The 21,882-nt window shown below is 36.6% G+C and overlaps 1 protein-coding gene across 5 annotated transcripts in view; it reads left to right on the top strand.

Moving 5' to 3' along the window:
- NAV3 (neuron navigator 3) overlaps positions 1-21,882 on the top strand; it is an 860,737-nt gene that overhangs the window by 810,319 nt on the left and 28,536 nt on the right. For 4 of the 5 annotated variants that reach the window (XM_059683697.1, XM_059683694.1, XM_059683698.1 and 1 more), the window contains 7 exons: positions 2,815-2,926; positions 10,319-10,440; positions 11,476-11,496; positions 12,180-12,352; positions 13,940-14,093; positions 15,623-15,797; positions 21,516-21,613. In XM_059683697.1, the coding sequence (XP_059539680.1) occupies positions 2,815-2,926; positions 10,319-10,440; positions 11,476-11,496; positions 12,180-12,352; positions 13,940-14,093; positions 15,623-15,797; positions 21,516-21,613 (855 nt within the window). The remainder of the gene's footprint in view (positions 1-2,814; positions 2,927-10,318; positions 10,441-11,475; positions 11,497-12,179; positions 12,353-13,939; positions 14,094-15,622; positions 15,798-21,515; positions 21,614-21,882) is intronic. The other variant, XM_059683695.1, reaches the window with a different exon arrangement.

The following is a 21,882-nucleotide window of genomic DNA, read 5'->3' on the forward strand; positions in this document are numbered from 1 at the left end:
AAGAAAGAAGGAAGGAATTTTTGCACATATGGAGAGAGAACTAGTTCAGGCTAGAAAAGATTTTCAATGTAGAACTTCATTATACATTTAATTAAAGAGGATGAAATAAGTGCTTATTTATACTTATAAAGCTATCCTAAAAATTTACTAATATGAATTTGGTAAACTAATATTTTCACAGATGTGATTTTTCCAAGTTATATAAAGAATAGGCCTTACCTAGTTATTCTTCCTTTGGGTTTATTGTGTCACACTGCATAACAACTAGTCTACTAAAATGTGCTATTGTAAACAAGATACTCTATCCAGCAAAGCTATCATTTAGAACAGAAGGTCAGATAAAGAGCTTCACAGACAAGAAAAAGCTAACGGTGTTCACCACCAAACCAGTATTACATGAAATGTTAAAGGGTGTTCTTTAAGAAGAAGGGGACAAGAAGATAAAAAATATGAACAATAAAATGGCAGTAAATACATATCTATCAACAATTGAATCTAAAAATAAACAAACAAGGAACCTAATGAACAAAATAAATTGATGAATAATATAGAAGCAGAGGCATGGAAATATGGAACAGACTGACAAAACTCAGAGGGGAGGGAAGAAGAGTGCGTGAAGAGATTAACCAAAACATTTGTATGCATATATACATTACCCATGGACATAGACAATAGGGTGGTGAAGGGCCTGGGGCAGGGTGGGAGGGGGTGGAGGAGGGAAATGGAGGAAAGGGTAGAGACCTGTAATACTCTCAACATAAATATATATTTTAAAAATCAAGAAAAAAGATACTTAATATTAGAAAGTGACTATTCTTCTATCTCATATTAAACACAATTTTCTAAAAAAGCAACATGTCCTGAATATTCTACTTCTAATCTTTTCAAAACATTGACATTGGAATAAGTCAGCTAACTCATAAAATTAAGCAAAAATGTTTAGACATTTGCATAAGATCCCATTTCTATTTTTCCTATTTAAACCTAAAACCAATGTTCTAGCAGATTTTTAATTCACAATACAAGCACTATTGATTCTAAATTCAAGAATGAAAATCTGATTTCTATTGACATTTAATGCATGGTTATAACATTACTATTTGAATTATGTGATTCATTAAATATGCACCATAGATATATTTTTGTGGGTAAATTTCTGAATGCAGAATGAATTTTAAGTAAACATTTTATCTCTTGGAAGATTTATTTTACAGAAAAGTAAATTACATTTTGGTAAACATTCTGTTACTTGTTGGGCAAGGACAGAATATAGACAGAACTTGGAGAGACTGAGAAATTATGATAAATTGGATCTGAATTTTGTGTATGACATTGGAAACTTTCCACAAACATGATCTTTTTCTTTTTGATAAACAAATACAAATGAAATTACAGTGAAGTGTTGGAAGATCCCTCTACAAATCCAGGAGGTTGTATTGATTTTTCATTATGATATTTTTTGACTTTTAAGCTATTAGAGGTCTATAAAAGGGTTTTTTTTAAATCTGCCATCTGTTAAGAATATCAGATATCTAATGAAAATAGATATAGGAGGCACCAGGTATCTATTCCAAACCTGGATCTCATTTCAATTAGCATCGTCTATCTTTTTTAGTAAGTGTGTAAGGTTAGAATCATCACTGACATTCCCATGTATGTAGCAGTTTCCTTCAAAGGCAGTTGTCAAAATCCTACCTGTTTTGTATACTCTGGGAAGCCTTGAGTAGGGATAAACTATTCACCTTGGGATGAAGAACCCAAGCCTGATTCTGCCAGAGATGCTAGCGAAAATGATGAATGACAAATATATCATCAAGGAATCCTCCCTCTAAGAGGCTGACAGGAATTCTAATTTTTAGGATTGCCATCACTGCCAAGAAGGATACTTCTTGTTTTTGAGCTCCAGATGGAAATACTGCCTATCCTGAAAAAGCACTCTCATTCTTTTTTTTCTTTGTTATCTTTCTCATGGTGTATCATATCTGGTAAAATAAATTTACTTAAACAAATGTGGAAGATTAAATTTATCCAGGGATTTTCCTTGGGGCATATCTTAAAATTACCTAAGTTCAATGAAAAATAGATGTTTTATAAAAATTTGATTTTTAAACTTTTTTTGTAATTTAACTATTTATAAGGACCGTCTGATACATGTATTTTTATTCACTTTTTAAAAATTCCTATGTTTTTTGGCTTGGTGAAATTTGGTCTCCATATAAGGAATTTTATTGGATGAAAAGTATCAAAATTTAAAGTGATCTTGATATGCCAGAATAATTTAATAAGATTGCATTTTAATAGGAATGAGTTATGGATGAGTTCCGTGTTTTATACTTGAATATAAAGAATCCATCCCCCAAGTGCTAAATACAGGAGGCAAAATCTAAAATCACTTATTTGACAGAAACGTGGGATTTCTAGTTGACAGTAAATGCAATATGGTGCACCAGAACATACTGATATTTAACTATGCAATTTGACCACAGATTGAATGAATACGTTTGGTATAAAATAAGCAATGTGATATCATGCTTTATGTTGTACTGTTCAGCTCTGGTGCCACCCTTTGAAAAGAATAAGGACTATTCAGATCATATTTATAAGAAAATAACCAAGAAAATTTTTAAATTCTCCTTTACATTTAACTAAGTAATAAGTTGTCAAATACAACTTGATAAGGTGAGCCAAATAGCCATATCTCCCAGGGTATTAGCACGACATAAAATCAAACCCATTGGATGATGAATTTTGAACAACAGGGACAGTTTAATTTTCTTTCTAAGGATTAAATCTTCTAAACTGTTTGTTTCACAGGAGTCTGAACTCATAGAACTAAGAGAAACCATTGAAATGCTGAAGGCCCAGAATTCTGCTGCCCAGGCTGCCATCCAGGGAGCCCTAAATGGTCCAGATCACCCTCCTAAAGGTATAGTTAGAAATATTGCCATTTTGCATCCAATACATTAGTCCTTTATTTACTAATTGGATAAAAGCTGCTTTTACTCAGTGACTTTTTTTTATAATGAATATTTGGTATTAATGTAGTCCGAATCTCAGAATTTAAGAGGGGCTTTCACTGTCAAATAATTTTTAAACTGACCTTAAGGAATTAGCTTCTATAGTTATATACACATTTCTCTTCACTTGATTTGGTGAAGGTGGGGATGAGTGATTGGTTAATGCATTTATATCTGACCTCAAGCAAAATAAACCCAGTAAGGAGTATGAAAATCTAGATCTATATAAAAAATAAAATCAAAGTACAAAGTAGTGGGTTTAGGGGGAGCAACTCATCTGGGAGGAAAGGGCAGTAAAAATGCACACTTTTGTAGAGAATTTTAAAACAGTAAGACAATGACTGAAAGTTGGTGTTTTTCATTATTACTATGCAGCAACAATTCTAAACAATGATGCAATCATTTTCTCTGCCACTACCCGTGATGAGCTCCTGATGGAAATATTGCCTATAACTGAAAAAAATGCTCTATATTAATATCTTATTCCTTTTTTACATAAATTCCTCTTATGCACATTCTCTTTTCAATAGCATTCAGTATGCTCACCTCTTTACCTAAATTCTAAATGCCTATCATCTCTCTTCCCATTTCTAGATTAATTCTTGGAAAAAATTTTTTTAAATATATTTTATTGATTTTTTTACAGAGAGGAAGGGAGAAAGAGAGAGAGTTAGAAACATCAATGAGAGAGAAACATCGATCAGCTGCCTCCTGCACACCTCCCACTGGGGATGTGCCCGCAACCAAGGTACATGCCCTTGACTGGAATCAAACCTGGGACCTTTCAGTCCGCAGGCCAACGCTCTATCCACTGAGCCAAACCAGTTAGGGCAATTCTGGGACATTTTTATGGAATTTTTCAATGTCTTCAGCAGCCAGTCACACTCAGACCACTGGAATGTTGCTACTCTTCTCACCACTCCACCAAAATTGTTCCCTTCAGGATCAATAATGACTTATATGACATTAAATTCAGTAAAACACTTAAAATTCTTATTGCATTTGACATGGTAACAGCATTTGATACTTAATGCCTATTCCTTCCTACTTGAAACATTTTTTTCCAATGTTCATGACATCCACATTCCTAGTTTTTCTTTTGCTTCTTTGAAATCTCTTTTAAAGTTTCTCTTGTAGGTTCTCTTGTTTGTATCCATTTGTTAAATGTTGGTATTTCTTTGGACCCGGTCCTAAACTCTCTTCCATTATGATTTTTTTATCTTATGATTCTCTCCATCCTATCTAAAATTTTCTACAAAATCATCTAGTGCTCTAGCTTTGTCATTTATGTGTAGCCAACTGTCAAATCTATCTCTTCAATCTAGGCTCATCTCTTGAGTTACAGATCTGTACATACAGTTGCCGAAGAGAGAATTCCATTTAATTACCTTTGGATGTCTGTGTGTCAGCTTTAACTTGACATCTCCAAATTTGAAATTGTCATCTTCTCTCTCACACCTGCTTTGCCGTCACTGTTTCTTGCCTCAGTAAATGGCACCTTTCTTATAGTCAGAAATCTACAAGTACATGTCACATATAAATCCTCCTCGCCTCACTTAAGAAATTGTCAAATTGATTCTACCCCTTGACTATCTCTTGGGTCTGTTCCCCCTTTCCCTGATCCTACTATCAACATCCCTCATCTCCTCCCTGAATCATGACCAGAAACTCCTAAAGCCTTCCTGCTCTTCATCTTACACCACTTCACCTCACTCTTCACACTGCAGCTAGAGCGGCTGTCCAACAACATATATCTCCATACATGTATCTCATATTGCCTTTAGGATGAAATACAAACACCTTAGCTGGACACAATCTCTCTCTTTCAGCTTCATTTAGTCAATAAATATTTATTGATTACCAATCATGTGCTAGACACTGTTCCAGACCTTGCTTTTTTGTCAGATTGCATATTTCATATTTCACCTACCCTGAACATCTTCCAATTCTTCACAAGTACTTTATATATTCTGTTCATATTCTGCTTGGAACTTTCTACCCTGTTTGTGAAGCGTATAAGCTTTTTGAGACCTTGCAAGAATTAGCCTAAATATGCCTCCTTGACCCTTAAACTGGATGAGGTCCTGTTGTGATGGGTTTCTGGAAATAACTGTACTTCCCCCATCAAAATGTACATTATACTGTGATGCCTTGCTTTATTTAATGCACTGCCTCTCCTGCTCTATGGTAGGGTGGTATGTTTTCTTAATCCTAGTGGCTGTGATGATGCCTTGCCTATGAAAGGTGCTTATTCAAATTTTATAGAAAAGAATGTAATTTTAAAAACATAATTTAAATTTTAGGAAAACAATTATATAAAGTGAGACATACTAGTTCTCTAGAGACTACTTCTGTTAAGAATTTAGCAACTTTGCATGTGGGGGAGTTGGTTACATGCTGCATGGAAAATTACTGCATATTTAAAGCTTATCTTAGAGCTATAACAAAGCAGCTTATGTTCTAAATCTTCACGTCCTAAATAGGTCCAGAAGGGATTTTAAAAAGCTTAATCCTTTCTTCAACACAGTGCAAGTCACTGAAGTAAAACTTTCTTGGAGGATTTCTTTTATCTTAGGCAACAGGTAGCTTAATGTTTCTACTAGAATTAAAAAATGGGAATTTCTTGGCTCAAAAATGGGGAAAGGGTGCCTAAAGTAAATATAAGTGACACAAACTGGTCAAAAAAGATTAAAACATAATTTGACAAGATTTAAAACTGACAAAAACAAAGAGTTGCACCAATAGTTATAAAGGGTTCAATATAGGTATATAGGATATTAAAATTCAGTATTAAAATCAATGAACACAAATTGTGTATGGAGAAACTACACAGTAAATTGGACTTATTATGTATATTTTCTTGGGTTATTAAGGTGATTGTATAGGCTATACATTTGTCTTCTTAAATATATAATAAAGTTTTTGAGACCTTTATGATTTTTATGTCAGGAAAAAATTTAACATGTAATCTTAAGTTATGTATTTGGAGTGAGGCAGCATTTTTATAGACAGATCAAACTATGGTAAAATCACATAGTAATTTACAAAGTTATGTTAACTCTATACTTTCTCTATATTTGTGCATCACATTTATTAACAAAGCCTGATAAATAATAGTAGTCTATCATATAATAAATTTATTTATTTATTCACAAACATTATCTGAGCATCTGCTGTGTATTAGGCACTCTGTTTGATCTTGAAAGACAAAGATAAAAAAAGAGAGAGAAAGCGCCAGTGTACTCAAGGGCTCACAATCCATTCTAACAAAAGGTAATTTATGTATATTATATATAACAATTATGACTTTATAACTAAATAATTGCTATAAGGCTGAAAGGTAAAGGTAGTGGAAATTTGTATTTATATTTTTCAAAACCTGCTGTTGCTTTTTAAGTCACTACCTCTGTGCATAAACATGGAATAGTATTTCCTTAAAATATACCAAGTACAATTTAACAAAACATGTATTAAGTTGTAGTCAACAGTAAATACTTTTTAGAAATATCAGGCAAACATAGTTGTGTTGAGTGACTAATAAGAATAAATTTATTCAACGAGTACTTATTGATCGCCAATCACATGCAATACTGACTGTAAAATGGTAAACAAAATAGAAATAGCCTTTGTCTCCATCAATTTTTGATCTGTAGGAGAGCAGAAAATAAACAGTTGTGATCACTGATGTAGCTAATGTGCATGCCCAAATAGTTCTAAGTTCTAAAATAGATGAGAATAAGTGTCAGAGTGAGGGCACCAGGAAACCGACTGCAGGTGGCATAGTCAGGAAAGGCCTCTCTAATTAGCAACAAGTGAGAGATCCAAGGAGTAAGTACCAAGTCATATTTTAAAATGAGAGAGGAATATTCAAGAAGGGTCTTGAGACAGAAAATAGATTTTAGTGCCTTTATGAAATTAATACAAGGAAGGTAATGAACAAAGATATAAAGGGAATAGAACCAGAATGGAGAATAAGTACTGACCAAATTACTGAGGGACTTTTAGGCCATATTTAGGAATTTAAATTATTTTTATTCCTATTAAAATGGGAATCTATTGAAAAGTCTTAAGTGAGGGAGTGATGATGAAGTTTTTCTTTTAAAAAGATTTCCCAGCTACTGTTTGTAGAATGGTATGCTGTGATAAAAAAGAAGGAATTTTTACCATGGATGGAACTGGAGAGCATTATGCTAAGCAAAATAAGCCAGTCAGAGAAAGATAAATATCACATGATCTCACTCATTTGTGGAATATAATGAACAACATAAACTGATGAACAAAAACAGATCCAGAGACAGAGGAGCATCTATCAGACCATCAAACCTCAGAGGGAAGGTAGGGGAGGGTGGGGGTAAGGGAGAGAGATCAACTAAAGGACTTGTATGCATGCATATAAGCCTAACCAATGGACACAGGCAACAGGGGGGTGAGGGCATGAGTGGGGGTTTGGGGGGACAATGGGAAGATAAGGACACATATGTAATACCTTAATCAATAAAGAAAAAAAAAGAATGGTTTGAAGGTGCATAAGTTTGACAGGTATTCTTGCTGTCAAGCAGGTAAGTGATGGTTGTGGTTTGAACTGGGACAGTGGTGATGCAAAGGGTGAGAAGTGGAAAATGAATACCAGAACAAACACATACCTGAAATATATACTTTGAGAGTAATTTCTCCATTCATTCAGATTCTTGTATTCATTTGGTCAGCCATTCTTTACCTAGTTCTGTGATGTTCCATGTACTGAATCAAATACTTATAAGCCCAAGAAAGGAATTGTTAGAGAAAAGTAAAATGCATTACCTTCATCCTATGATATTATTGAAAGTATGCCTTTGTTAAACTTTATTGGAGATACAGTCGCAGTTGAGCATAACTAATACCTCTCAGGACTACTTTTGACCTCTGATTACAAGCATTTACCTATCTTTTTAAAATTGAGGATTAATAAAAGTCAAATACAATTTATTATCTGGATGTAATAAAAACTCTGGATACTTCATGTTTAATACACCTTCTCTCTTGTAAAAGTCATTTATTAGGGCAAAACTACATCTTGTTCAGAAAAGCTTATAGACAACTGCAGAAGAAATACAAATAAATACCTACACACATTTTTCAATTGATTACTCATCTAACCTCCATATTAGTTCAGAGATATCATGTTCTTATTATTGAATCAAAATGGCACACATCTATATACCTTGGCTTAGCTTTTTGCTTTGATAATATTATTGGCATGCAAAAACAGTAAATGTTATCATTATTTTTAGAAATACTTTTAAGAGACCAAACTCAAGGGATTCTGAAAAGTGGCTCTAGTTTTCCCCCCTGTATAAAATATGTCAGCATGTTATTATATTAAAGGAAAAATTAAACCACTTATTGATATATATGTATATAAGTGTAAGGATGGAGACATGTTTACATATATTATATACCCACATGTATACTTACTTATTATGTTTTTAAAGTAACCAGTTACAGTTTTATTGGCATGGATCATTTTACTGATAAATCAGTCAACTGGAAACCTTTGATTTTATACTATTATTTCTATGGAAAAGTTTTGAAAGCCATATAGTAATTTGCAATATCTTCCATTGTGATATTTTGCTTGATAAATCTTTATTGATGCCAATTAAGTAGAATAATAGAAATAGCCTAAAAGCAGATTTGACCTTAAAAATATTTTTAAGCTCTTTATGTCTCCACTAACAATTAATATCAAGTCACTGTAAGTAGATAATTTTTTTATTTTAATAAGTATAAATAAGTCTTATAAGCTGTTTGTATAGAGTAAGTCAATATCTTCTAAAAGACATTAAATATAAAATACTATCCTCCTTAAAATATGTAACTCAAGAAGTACCACATGCTTTTTAGAAATACACTAGAGGCCGGGTGCATGAAATTCGTGCATGGGGGGGGGTCCCCTCAGCCCAGCCTGCACCCTCTCCAATTGGGGACCCCTTAGGGGATGTCCGACTGCTGGTTTAGGCCCATCCCTAGGATGGGCCTAAACCGGTAATTGGACATCCCTCTCACAATCTGGGATCGCTGGCTCCTAACTGTTCACCTGCCTGCCTGATTGCCCCTAATTGTCCCCCCACTACGCCTGCTGGCCTGGTTGCCCCTTACTGCCCCCCTCTGCCGGCTTGGTCACCCCCAACTGCCCCCATACAAGCCTGACTGCCCCACTGCCTGCCAGTCTGGTCACCCCTCATTGCCCCCCCTGCCGGCCTGGTAACCCCCAGCTTCTTCCCTCTGCCAGCCTGGTTGTCCCATGCAGCCTGCTGTTCAGTTGTTTGGTTGTCCCTCACTAACCCCCACTGCCAGCCTTGTTGCCCCCATGCAGCCTGCTGTTAGGTAGTTACTGTTATTGTGATGGTGTCCTGGACAATTTGCATATCCCTCTATTATTAGTATAGATAGATGGCAGTTAGCACACCAGACATTAGAATCAATCCAGGTCTCTGGTTGGCTTCCCTGGTTTTCAGCTGAGTGACTAAGAGAAAATTACATTAACTGATTCAATTCATTTCAGGGGTTTACGTAAAGGTTACAATTAGAAGTTCCCAGGGCAGAGTAAGTACAGAATAAAAGCTAGTTTTATAATTACCTGTTGTTATTGTTACTGTTACTATTGTTCCAAATCATCAGCAGGGGTTAGGGGTAAGATGGAATGTTTTCTGTGTAAATCACAAATGCCGCCTACACATTCTCTGTCTCTTAAGGCTCTTTCTCTCAGTGTCTCTCCCACTTTTTCCAGTTACTTAACTTCCTTGCACTTCAGTTCCTCACCTGTGAGACGAAGTGCTTAGATGACTGCCAAGATTTGTTTTGGCTCTAACATGGTATGATTCTATGAAATGGACAGTTAATATACTTGACTTCAGTAACTTTATTCAAGCACAAATACTAAAAAGACACAATTAATTCCCATGCTATTATGAGTTTCCATTGACTCCATGAAACTAATCATTTGAAATAAATTGTTTTGGAAGTCCAGTTTGATCCAGGTATTGAGTAGAATCACTAGCATAGAATTTCATTTTTGGACAAAACTCAGCACTCATTAAACCACCAGTGCTGGAAACTTATATGAGATGCTTATTGAACCTTAATGCACATAAGCCAGTTACTTAAAGTAAATATGGTTGCATTCTATTAAACTTATAAATGATCTTACAAAGCTATGTTGACTTTTATTAGCAGAATGCCTCTCAGAAAACCTAAATTCTAATTTGTTTGGAATTATTAACTTTTTATGAGCAAATGTGATCCTCTCTATCTGTTGCTAGATCTCCGCATCAGAAGGCAGCATTCCTCTGAAAGCGTTTCTAGTATCAACAGTGCCACCAGCCATTCCAGCATTGGCAGTGGTAATGATGCTGACTCCAAGAAAAAGAAAAAGAAAAACTGGGTAAGCTCTCTTCAGTCATGGAACTCTGAGGCTCATTGTTGCACAGTGAGTCAGGCTTTTTATCCTTTGAGGCTTTAGAGATGTGTAGCAGTTTATAAAGAGTCTCATTCAGTGACCAGCACCTCAAATGCTGCACTCGTCACCAAGGTTAGGGTGGCATGGTGCTGAAGAGCATGTTTTAGATTTGGGACTAAACTTGGGTTTGAATTCCTGCTCTGCCACTTTTTCTTTTTTTTTTTTTAATCTCAGGCTGATTACTTCACCTTTTGTGGGGCCTAAATATTCTCATCTGTAAAAATAGGATGAGTAATAATGACTTTGTAAAGTTGTTGTAAAGAAAAATAGCATATGTAAATAGATGACTTAGTGTAGGGATTTAATGTGCAGAAGGAGAAGAAAAAGATGATGGTGATGATGATGATTATAGTGGCGATGATGGTGATCATGGTAATGGTGGTAGTGATGACAATGATGATGATTATGGTGGTGATGATGATGTTGGTGATGACATTGATGATGATGGTGGTGGTGATGGAGAAAGAGAAGAAATGGAGTTGATATAAGGGAAAGTCTCCCCACTCCTCACATCAATAGGATTTTTCATTTGAATAAAGTTTCACCGTGTAAGAAATCAACTAAATTAATGTCTGCTTTATTTTTTTAGCAGGAGACTATAGCAGGAATATGGAAATGCACTTTAACAGAACTAGTTTGCAAGAGATATTATTTATGATAATATTAAGCAATTTCTTAAAATAACTGAGGGGAAGATGCTATCATTGCAAAAATGTTTAAAAACAATGAAGTAAAGGATTTCGCTTAATGCCATGAAACAAAGCAGATTTTAAATAAGTATAACTCTTGATGGAATCTAAAATATAACTCTCAGAAGATTTTCCTGGAGTACCTTCTATGAATAATGAGAGAAATATCTTTTTTTGTTTTAAAAAATGTTTATGCAGGTAATATTTTAAAATACTGCTCAGCCTTCATTCCCTTGATTTGTAATTACACACTCTTTCATGTTTCTGCAAGGTGAACTCTAGAGGAAGTGAGGTGAATATAAACTGTGGGCAATTTGGCATGCATCTATATAAAACACCCTACCTTGGCATGAATGCTATTTATTTTGGCAGTAGGCTTTTATACCCTTTAAAAGCAGATTACCTTGTATGTCTTTCCTTTGTGTCTTTTCACTTTAATCTCAAATTTTAAAAAGAAGAAGTAAAACCATTTTCTGAATAGAGCTGTAGGGGATACCGATTCTGATTTTAAATAGTATGGGAATTGAAAATTTCAATAGAAAACCACAGTTAATGAAGTGTTAGGTGAATTTGATTTAATTTTGCTTTTTAAGTTTATACTGTCAGCAGGACATGACTTGATTGTAGCGCTAAAGTGGCCATTTAAAACAAATTGCCTTGAAGAGAGAATCATTGGGAATGAAATCCCTTCAAGGTACTTAGTTTTAAATGAGTGCTCTGACAGCCATGCCCTTGACCCTGCACTATTTAAAAGCCTTCCATGTTTGCGCTACGCTGGATTAATACAAGAATAAAACAAAAACACAAAACATGGTATCTTTTTTTTTTTAGAGATACTGTGCTGCAACTGTTAATACTCTGCTTTTACATACTGACCCCAGGCAGTGGCTAGGATGGCACCTGCAAACTAACGCCCCAAAGCAAAGTTCTCCAAGTGCAAATAGACAAGAAAGGTAATTTCTGTCCTTTTTTCAGCTGAGAAGCTCATTCAAACAAGCCTTTGGGAAGAAAAAGTCCACCAAGCCTCCTTCCTCACATTCGGACATTGAAGAGCTCACGGACTCATCTCTCCCAGCATCCCCCAAGTTGCCCCATAACACTGGTGACGGTGGGTCGGCATCCATGAAGCCCTCGCAGTCAGCCTCGGCGTAAGTCCCTCCCTCTGCAGAATGCTGAACATTTCTTACCCAACTTCAGGCCTAGCCCATACCTGTGTTCGAAAGGTCATCCGTTGTGCTGCCACACCATCTCCTTACCAGCCTTTTTCACAGCCTCCTCAGAATGCCAGACAGCGTTTGTTTCAATCGTTTCGTCTATTAGAATTTGAGTGTTTCTTGGTCTCATTCTCCACTTTTCTAAGTTATTATTCTCACTTCTTTTCACCTGCACCTGTCCATGGATCTGTCTAACTGTGCGTTAAATACAGGTCACCCCTTGTCTGGCCACCAAAGAAACGTCGCAATGGCCCTGTCATCTACAAGCATAGATCCCGGTAAAATGGAGTGTGATGCATGAAAACTGCCAAGAGCCAGATTCTAACCTAGACGGTGTTTGCATTTGCTTTTTCTAAAACCACTCGCATGCGTTTCAACAAACGAAACCTCCTCTGTCTTTCTGGTTTTGAAGCAAAATTTTGTTTCCTAAAGCCAAACCGCAATCCATTCTCCTTAATTGTATGAGATAATCCAGCGTAGCGTTTTTATCGTAGCCCACCACTTGAATTTACAAGATAGAATGTAGACTATACAAACATGCTCTGATGCTCCTCTTTGTTTTAGATAGCATTTAAATCAGATTCCCTTATATGCCCATGACAATGACTAGCCTAGAATTGTCATATAGAACAGGGCCGCTAAGGACCATGTAAGACACTTGTGCATCCTATAAAACTTCATAACTCACAGAGGAAGGAAGAACACACTAAGATTTTATGATCAGCAACCTAGTTCTCACATTTTAAATGACAGTGATATCAGCTGCAAAACAAATTCTTTTGACATATTTTCTACAAAGGTATCCACAAAACAGTAACAGAACAACAATGAGGATGTAATGTATATGATCTTTCAGCAGCCCTCGATGAGCCCGCTTTTATGGGCTGAAATCTGTGATTTAGCTTCATTAGCTGTGATCCCCTGAGTCAGCTGAGCCTAGCGGGAGGATTATGTAACACTCATCCATTATTTCCATGTTCAAAACTAATCTCTCTGATTTATTTCCTACAATCTGTATATTGAATTTTCATGGTAACTTGAAGATGGTATTATGGCAAATAAGGTTATTCTTTGCACAATTTTATAAAACAAGAAATCAACATTTTAAGAACATAATAACTTTTCTTTAAAAAAGAATATTTCATATGTTGCAAATAGAGAGTTCAGTCCCTTGGAAAAGGGTAGAATGAAATGAAATATCACTATGGCTCTGCAGCCCATAAATTTCAGCAACAAGAGGCTTTTGGGGGTCACTTTATATACAGTAATAATAGACTGTTTTCATACTTCAGAAAATAGGAAGAGAAGATTAAAGAAAAAGATAGTTCCTATTTCCCATTGTGAACCCATGACTGTATTACTGTGTATAAAACCCTTTCTACTTTTCTCTAGGTTTTGCCAGCAGCAAATAATTTCTGTCCCTGCTGGTTAATATTACAGTCCAGTCTTCAAGAGAAACATTGCTTTTCCTAATCATCTGGCTTCCCCCAACCACCCATTTGTGTTTGTTTCCTTTTTCAGCATCTGTGAATGCACTGAGGCTGAGGCAGAGATAATTCTGCAGCTGAAGAGTGAGCTCAGAGAAAAGGAATTAAAATTAACGGACATTCGGCTGGAGGCCCTCAGCTCGGCTCATCACCTCGATCAGATCCGGGAGGCCATGAACCGGATGCAGGTCAGTGCTGATGCAAGGAACGCGTGGAGGGATGGACAATACTGCTTACTTCCGTCTCTCAGTTATTTCCAAAAACAAATCTCACCGCACACCTTTTTATGGATATGTACTCTGTTTATTCAGTCTTTGTAACTTAGTTTTTATTACCAAACGGAGAAATCTCGGATGTTGGAAGTGGGAAAACAAACTGGTCAGTTGCACACGCAGACCATTCAATACACTTACAGGTGATAGGATGCACTTGGCAGCTAAGATTTTACAGACAGCTATAATCCTCGCTTCTTCACTTTTCTGTGATTTGCCCTTATGTTGGATTTTTTCCTGCTCTTTTGAAATCTGACTTTCAAATACCTTTACCTATTTTCTACTGAAAAACAAAAGTAATGAGAAAACTATAGAAATATAACTCAAGCTTTCTAAATCTGAAAGTAAAAGTGATGTCGAATGCCATCTGTAAAAGTAAAGCTTTTGTATTTTTTTTTTGAAGCATCTGAGGGCTAAATTCAGACTCAGTCTGTGCTCAGACTAAGATTTCATTTTATTATTGTGAACCAGTAATCACTTGCTACGGCAGATGACTGAGGGAGAAAAGCTCATTGCTGAGCAGATTCATCTGCCGCTGTGTACATGCATCAAAAGCTTTTTGTTGTTTCAGAGAGCCTCGTGCACCCATTTTGAAGAAACAAAAACTTTTTCAGATGTTAGCTAGGATTCTGAAGTAATTTGAAATCACCTTATTTGCATTATTTTGCTCTGATTTTCAACTCTCTGTGAATTCAGAATGTTACAAATGTCATCTGCTATGAGATTTTAACAGTACTTTTAAAATGAGAAATGTAAAAAAGAGATAATAAAAAAGAGAAATGTTATAAAGTCTTCAATTATAGTATTCTCAAATGTGGTCATATCCTGAATACATCTGATATATTCAAAAAATAATTATTGAAATTATAATGGGTAGTGTGTCTATATTTTTGAATATATGAATGTGAAAGACAAGAAAATATTACTTCTCCTTTTTTGGGAGAAAGTCTGTTTTCATAATTTATATTTGTTTATTTAACACTAGAGGCCCGGTGCGTGAAATTCGTGCCCTCGTGAGCCCACGCCCTCTCACAGTCCAGGAGCCCTCGGGGGATGTCCGACTAATGGCTTAGGCCCACTCCCCTCAGTCGGACATCCCCTGAGGAGTCCTTAGCACTGCTGCTGAGGCCAGAGAGGGTCCCGCCACGACTGCTGCACTCGCCAGCCCTGAGCCCAGATTCTGGCTGAGCGGTGCTCTCCCTGTGCGAGCACACTGACCACCAGGGGGCAGCTCCTGCATTGAGCGTCTGCCCCTGGTGGTCAGTGTGCATCATAGTGACCAGTTGTTCAACTGTTCCTTCGATTTGCATATTAGCCTTTTATTATATAGGATATGACTGCATGCTTTATTTAGTAAACATCTAATTAACTTTGATAAAAGAGATGATACCATTTTCTCAATCAAACCTATTCAATTTTTTTCATGTTTCCCATCTTCACAAAAGAATGAAATTGAAATACTGAAAGCTGAAAATGATCGGCTGAAGGCAGAAACTGGTAACACAGCTAAGCCTGCTCGGCCATCCTCAGAATCCTCAAGTAGCACATCCTCCTCGTCCTCACGGCAGTCGCTGGGACTTTCTCTAAACAATCTGAACATCACAGAGTCTGTTACCTCAGGTGACTATGCGCGCATACCTGCCTGAATCAAAGTGCTCCTATGACTCAGCCGGGGCAGGGTGGTGATGGTGTGTGTGTGGGGGGTCAGTGGGGGGTGGCGGATACTGGAATTTCGAGAACCTTACCCACCACTACTCTCACTCATACCCTCTTAAAATGTAAGCACTCTAATTCTCAGAAGTAGTCCTATTTTTCTCTTGTAAATCTATTCTACTTTGTTATTGTTTTAAAAGTACATTCCCTGGGAAAGAGTGAAAGACTTAGAGATATGGTTTATATATATCACTTTTTGAGAAGTACTTTCTCCATTTTCTCATTTGTAATAGGATAAAGGAACTTGATGATCATTAGTGCTCATGGATATAACACTAATAACCCCATGCAATTTTATAGTGCTTGGAATGCACAGAGCCCATTTACAAGGGCATCAGGACCTGTTCCTAAATTTGACTAGAAGACTTTGCGTGATGTTGCTGAGAGAACATAGTGATGCTAATCACTTAATCTGCAGCTCTATTAAACGCTCTGTTATTGTATTCAGTGGCACTAATGATGGAACAAGGGTACGGTTTCATTCAGTTTCAAATAGAATGATGTGACATAAGGTTGTCTTAATAGCTGATTATCTAGTCAGTTATAAAATACTAGTATAACTGCTCCTGTGGCATTGAATTGTTTTATGCACATAAAGTTTCATTCAGGAAAGATTTACGAGTGTATCTGTGGTAATTGCAAAGAACAGCCACCAGGTGACGCTTGATAATCAATAATATACATGTTCCCGGGGTAACTTTGGATTTATAGTACTGAGAAACTTCAGGAGTTGCCCCAAATTACACTAAAATATAGAAGAAGATGATGACAAAAATGAAGAAGGAAACCAGAGATGCCGCATACTAATATTGATGACATTTTTAATCAACTGCATCTCTTGCTTTTACAATATCAGAATTTAAAAAAATTCTACTAATAGATCTTCCCTGAATGGTCTCAATGCATACTTGCTTTCTTCTCATAAAAAAGCAAGTAGGAGCTCCCTGAAATTCAGGAAAACAATGTTTATAATAACCTTTGGCAGGGACTGGGGAAAGGAAAACAATTCTGAAAATAACCATCATGTAAAACAAATCCTAGTATCCAAGACAAAACAGAGAGAAGTCGTAATAAATGTGCTGACAAATTAACAGGTAAAATAAAACTATGGCCAAAACCGGTTTGGCTCGGTGGACAGAGCGTCAGCCTGTGGACGGAAAGGTCCCAGGTTTGATTCCGATCAAGAGCATATACCTCGGTTGCGGGCACATCCCCAGTAGGACGTGTGCAGGAGGCAGCAGGTCGATATTTCTCTCTCATCGAAGTTTCTAACTCTCTATCCCTCTCCCTTCCTCTTTGTAAAAAATCAATAAAATATTTTTTAAAAAAATAAATAAATAAAACTATGGAAATATGGTAATAACTTGAACATATGAATTGTCTCCGAGGTTCACCCACACTCTTTGAAAGATGCTTAAAAAGAAAGAACAAGAACTTTAAATATATAGAATCAGAGAACTCTGAGGCTATCCTGTGTGTTGGCTTGTTGGTGATGAACCTGACGGAAGTGAAGCAGGACCCACCCCCAGTGGCAGTCCGTGCCTGTGTGTGGCCATGGCTGGACTACCGAGAAAAGGCAGGGGCTGGTTCCTGGCAGGGTGGCTTAATGGCAGAAGTTCACTGCCTACTGCATAGTTTCGTTTTATCCTAGAGAAATATGATCAGGCTTGAAGAAGGCAAGGTTAGTATCAAAAGCAATTTAGAAAGAACAGCCATATAAAAAGGAAACTAAAATCCATGTCCAGGAATGTTTAGAACTCATAAAGATTAAATATAAAATGGAAGAAATCAAATTTAGAATTTCTGTGTCCATTGATGTTGCCTTCACTCTTGCTTAGTGAGTTCAACATTGGACATCAGAAGTGTGTCTAGGCTGGAACATTTTAGCAGAAAACTTTCTACGGTTCATGTTTAATCTTTTTTTTTTTTTTTTTAAAAAAGAAGGAAGTAGGTAGGAGAGAGGATCATGGACAGATGCCCTGGTCTTGAAACCTCCCGCAGGTTCCATACATCCCGTAAAGATGGACGTTTGAAAAGCCTTTTTTTATTTTTGTCAAAAGTTCACTTTATTATAATCAAAATAACAGGTCTTTTTATTCTTCCCTCAAAATGTTTACAGAGGACCATAACTAATTTTCCATAAAAATAAACTAGAAGACCCTTAACTGTGATGGGATTTGTTTTTCCTCAGAGTTGTTTCTTCAGGTGGTCAGCCTAACATATACTGGGAATAGGAGTCACGATAGCTCCTCCCATCATCAATAGTGAGTCACGATATGCTCCTTCCACCATCAATAGAAATAGTTAGGATAAACACATGGAGAAAAGTAGGATAGGACAGCTAAATTTATACCCCCGGCTAGTATGGCTCAGTGGTTGAGCGTTGACTCATGAACAAGGATGTCACAGTTTGATTCTCCGTCAGGGCACATGCCCGGGTTGGGACTCAAACCCAAGTAGGAGGCATGCAGGAGGCAGTCAATGATTCTCTCTCATCATTGTTTTTTCTATCTATCTCTCCCTCTCCCTTTCTGAAATCAATTTTTTTAAAAAATATTAAATACTGAGGATAAAGGGCTTTAAACGCATTATCTCTGATTCTCTCAATAACCCTATGAAACAGATGCTATTTGAGCCCCATTGTACAGATGAGGAAATCAAGACTTAGGAAAGTGACTATAATAATGTGTTGGAAATCACGCACCTAGTAACTGGCAGAGCTCAGTTTTGAACCCAAGTTTGGATGAAGCTAGTGCCTGAGATTTTAACCATTACGCTTTCAGTAGCCACATATGCGAGAGCCAAGGATAATTAGTCACTTACTTGTTGACAAATATTTACCCTACTGCTGAGACATTTTATATTTTAAGTCTGTTTTTTAAGAGTAAGCATGATATAAAATGAATAACATCCTCTAAGGCAGCCGTGGGCAAACTACGGCCCGCGGGCCGGATCCGGCCCGTTTGAAATGAATAAAACTATTGAAATAAAAGACCATACCCTTTTATGTAATGATGTTTACTTTGAATTTATATTAGTTCACACAAATACTCCATCCATTTTTTTGTTCCGGCCCTCCGGTCCAGTTTAAGAACCCATTGTGGCCCTCGAGTCAAAAAGTTTGCCCACCCCTGCTCTAAGGCAAACTAGAAAAGCAGATCAGAAATCAGATGAAATTTCTTATTATGGACTATTAGATCATACACGAGCTGGCCCTTACATCCTTTCATGCATTCCCCACTCTCTCCTTAGTCTGTACACTCCTGCCATCCCATATATTTATCCATTCCTTGAACACCTAGCTCATTCATCAAGACTTTTGAATTTGTCTGTGTTGACTGGACCTCTTTTCCTAGGTCTTCATTTGCGTAGCACTTCTCAGCCTCCTGGTCTTAGCTTTAAACACCGCCTCCGCCTGGAAGCCTTCCAAGATTACCTACCTGTCTGGAGCAGACTCCCTTCATTTACTGTATTTCACTACCCTGTGCCTTTCATTTCTTGCACTTAGCACATTATGAAATTATCTTGTATACTTTTGTAGTATACATTCTTACCTTGGTATTTATTTCCAATCCTCAGCACAGTTTCTGATATATTTTATGTGTAAAATCAATGTTTGTGCATATTTATCAACATTTGTAAATAATTGAGCAAAGTACTAAAAAGTTAATTTGGTCATGAACTATGAGAAATTTAGGTATGAACAGCTATTAGTGAACCACTGTAAACTTCTGAGAAAAGGAGCAAGAGAATTAAGATGACACTTAAGGAAGAGTTTCATTTTTTAGTGGGATAGGTGAAAACGTGAGAGACTATGAGAATAGTAATCTGGCAAAGTAATTAAATTCCAGTAAGGGAGATAGTCTTTGATGATTAAAAAATTTCCAACCCTGGCCAGGTAGCTCATTTGGTTAGAGCATCCTGCTGAAATGCCAAGGTTTCCAGTTTGATCCCCCATCAGGGCACATACACTGAGTGGTCAGATTATCATGACCGGCCAGACCACCTAATCAGTACAATGAAGAAGAAGAAGAAGAAGAAGAAGAAGAAGAAGAAGAAGAAGAAGGAGGAGGAGGAGGAGGAGGAGGAGGAGGAGGAGGAGGAGGAGGAGGAGGAGGAGGAGGAGGAGGAGGAGGAGGAGGAGGAGGAGGAGGAGGAGGAGGAGGAGGAGGAGGAGGAGGAGGAGGAGGAGGAGGAGGAGGAGGAGGAGGAGGAGGAGGAGAAGGAGAAGGAGAAGGAGAAGAAGAAGAAGAAGAAGAAGAAGAAGAAGAAGAAGAAGAAGGAGAAAACTTTGAGAGTATTTGCTTAGGAGTATTTTTGGAAGTGTCAATGAAGTACTGATGAGGTGGTCATAATAAACTGGCCAGTCATAATAATCTGGCCACTCAGTGTATAAGAATCAACCAATGAATGCATAAATAGGTGGAACAACAAATCTCTCGCCCTCTCCCTCTCTCTCTCTCTCTCTCTCTCTCTCTCACACACATACACATCAATAAAAATTTAAACAATAAGTTTCTAGCAAAAATCTTCATATTCTTCAAATTCTGAATGCTACTTTTCCATTATGGTCTTAAGGGATTTTTTTTTGCTCCTTCCTTTGCAAAGTTGCATATTCCTCATTATTAAGATAATGGAACCATTACATTTTCAGAAGCTATTTGATTAAATTATTGATTCTATGATGCTATGATGGCAGCCCTTGTTTCTATAAAATTACAGTCAGAGCAGTTGAGTCCTCCTGTCACCAGACACATGTGCTTTTCAGCACGTAACTGAGTTTTCTTCATCCACAGAACACTGTCTTCATATTAAATATGGCTCTGTAATAACATCATTGTCAGAGGAAAACATATATTTGGGATAGTTTGCCTTAATAATTCTCCAAATTAGACATTAATCTTATATAATATATTTTGAAAATTATCTTTAATCATATTTAAGGACTGGAGCTTTAAAGGTTAGCTAGCTTTATCATGCTTCTGTAACTCTTAGCTGACTACTAAAAATAATATTCTGGTTTTGAAGCTATAAGCATAAAGAGTACAGGGGAGTGATAATTAACAAATTTCTGAAGGTAAGTATAATGCCATGGTTGAAATTCAATCACAGTATCATAATTATAGATATAAGGTAAGCAGTGATATAGTTGGATAAGTGCCAAATGCTTGAAAATAATTTCAGTTGACAGACAATCTTCAAACCTTTGCATTTATAAATTATATGGATATTGAGCTTGGATACTTTAGATTGGATTGAAAAATCAGATTGCTTTTCAGTTTGTCACAGTTATAATGGTAACTGAATATTATGCCGCTTACTCAGACCAGTGTGTAATGGAAAAGGAAACCCCTCATTTCCTCATCTAAAGGCCATGGCCCAGCACTTGGGTGAAGATATTTGGTAGCTGAAATAAAATCTTAGATTGAAAACTTTAACCCAACCACAGTAATTCGGCTACTTAAGGGCTAAGATTTTTAAGCCAATCAGGCTAATTTGGGAATCAGAAAAGCTAACCAGTCACATTGAATTATAAAACTAACTGAGGCAGAAAACAATGATAACAGACAAATTGAGCTAACATGACTCTACTTGATGTGTGTCTGTGTGTTTTTAATTTGGTAGATATTTTGCTAGATGATGCTGGTGATGCAAGCGGACATAAAGATGGACGCAGTGTGAAAATTATGGTCTCCATAAGCAAGGGCTACGGTCATGCAAAGGTATTTCTTTAATCTTAAATTCTTTATTTCTAAAGGCTGAGAATGACCATGAATCAATTGTATTTTGTATTTGAATATTGGTTCTGATTAACATATTATTAGCAGTGTTTGTCTTGGCATTACCTTAATATGTTATAGAAGCAGAAAAATTAGGGACTGGAAAAAATGACACCATCATATAGGTAAACCTGTGTCTCAGTATGTCATGTCCACTCACTGAATCCTCACTGATTGTCAGCAACCCTTATTTCTAAAACTTAAAAAAAAGT

Source organism: Myotis daubentonii, chromosome 2 (assembly GCF_963259705.1).
Source record: "Myotis daubentonii chromosome 2, mMyoDau2.1, whole genome shotgun sequence".
NCBI classification, from domain to species: Eukaryota; Metazoa; Chordata; class Mammalia; order Chiroptera; family Vespertilionidae; genus Myotis; species Myotis daubentonii.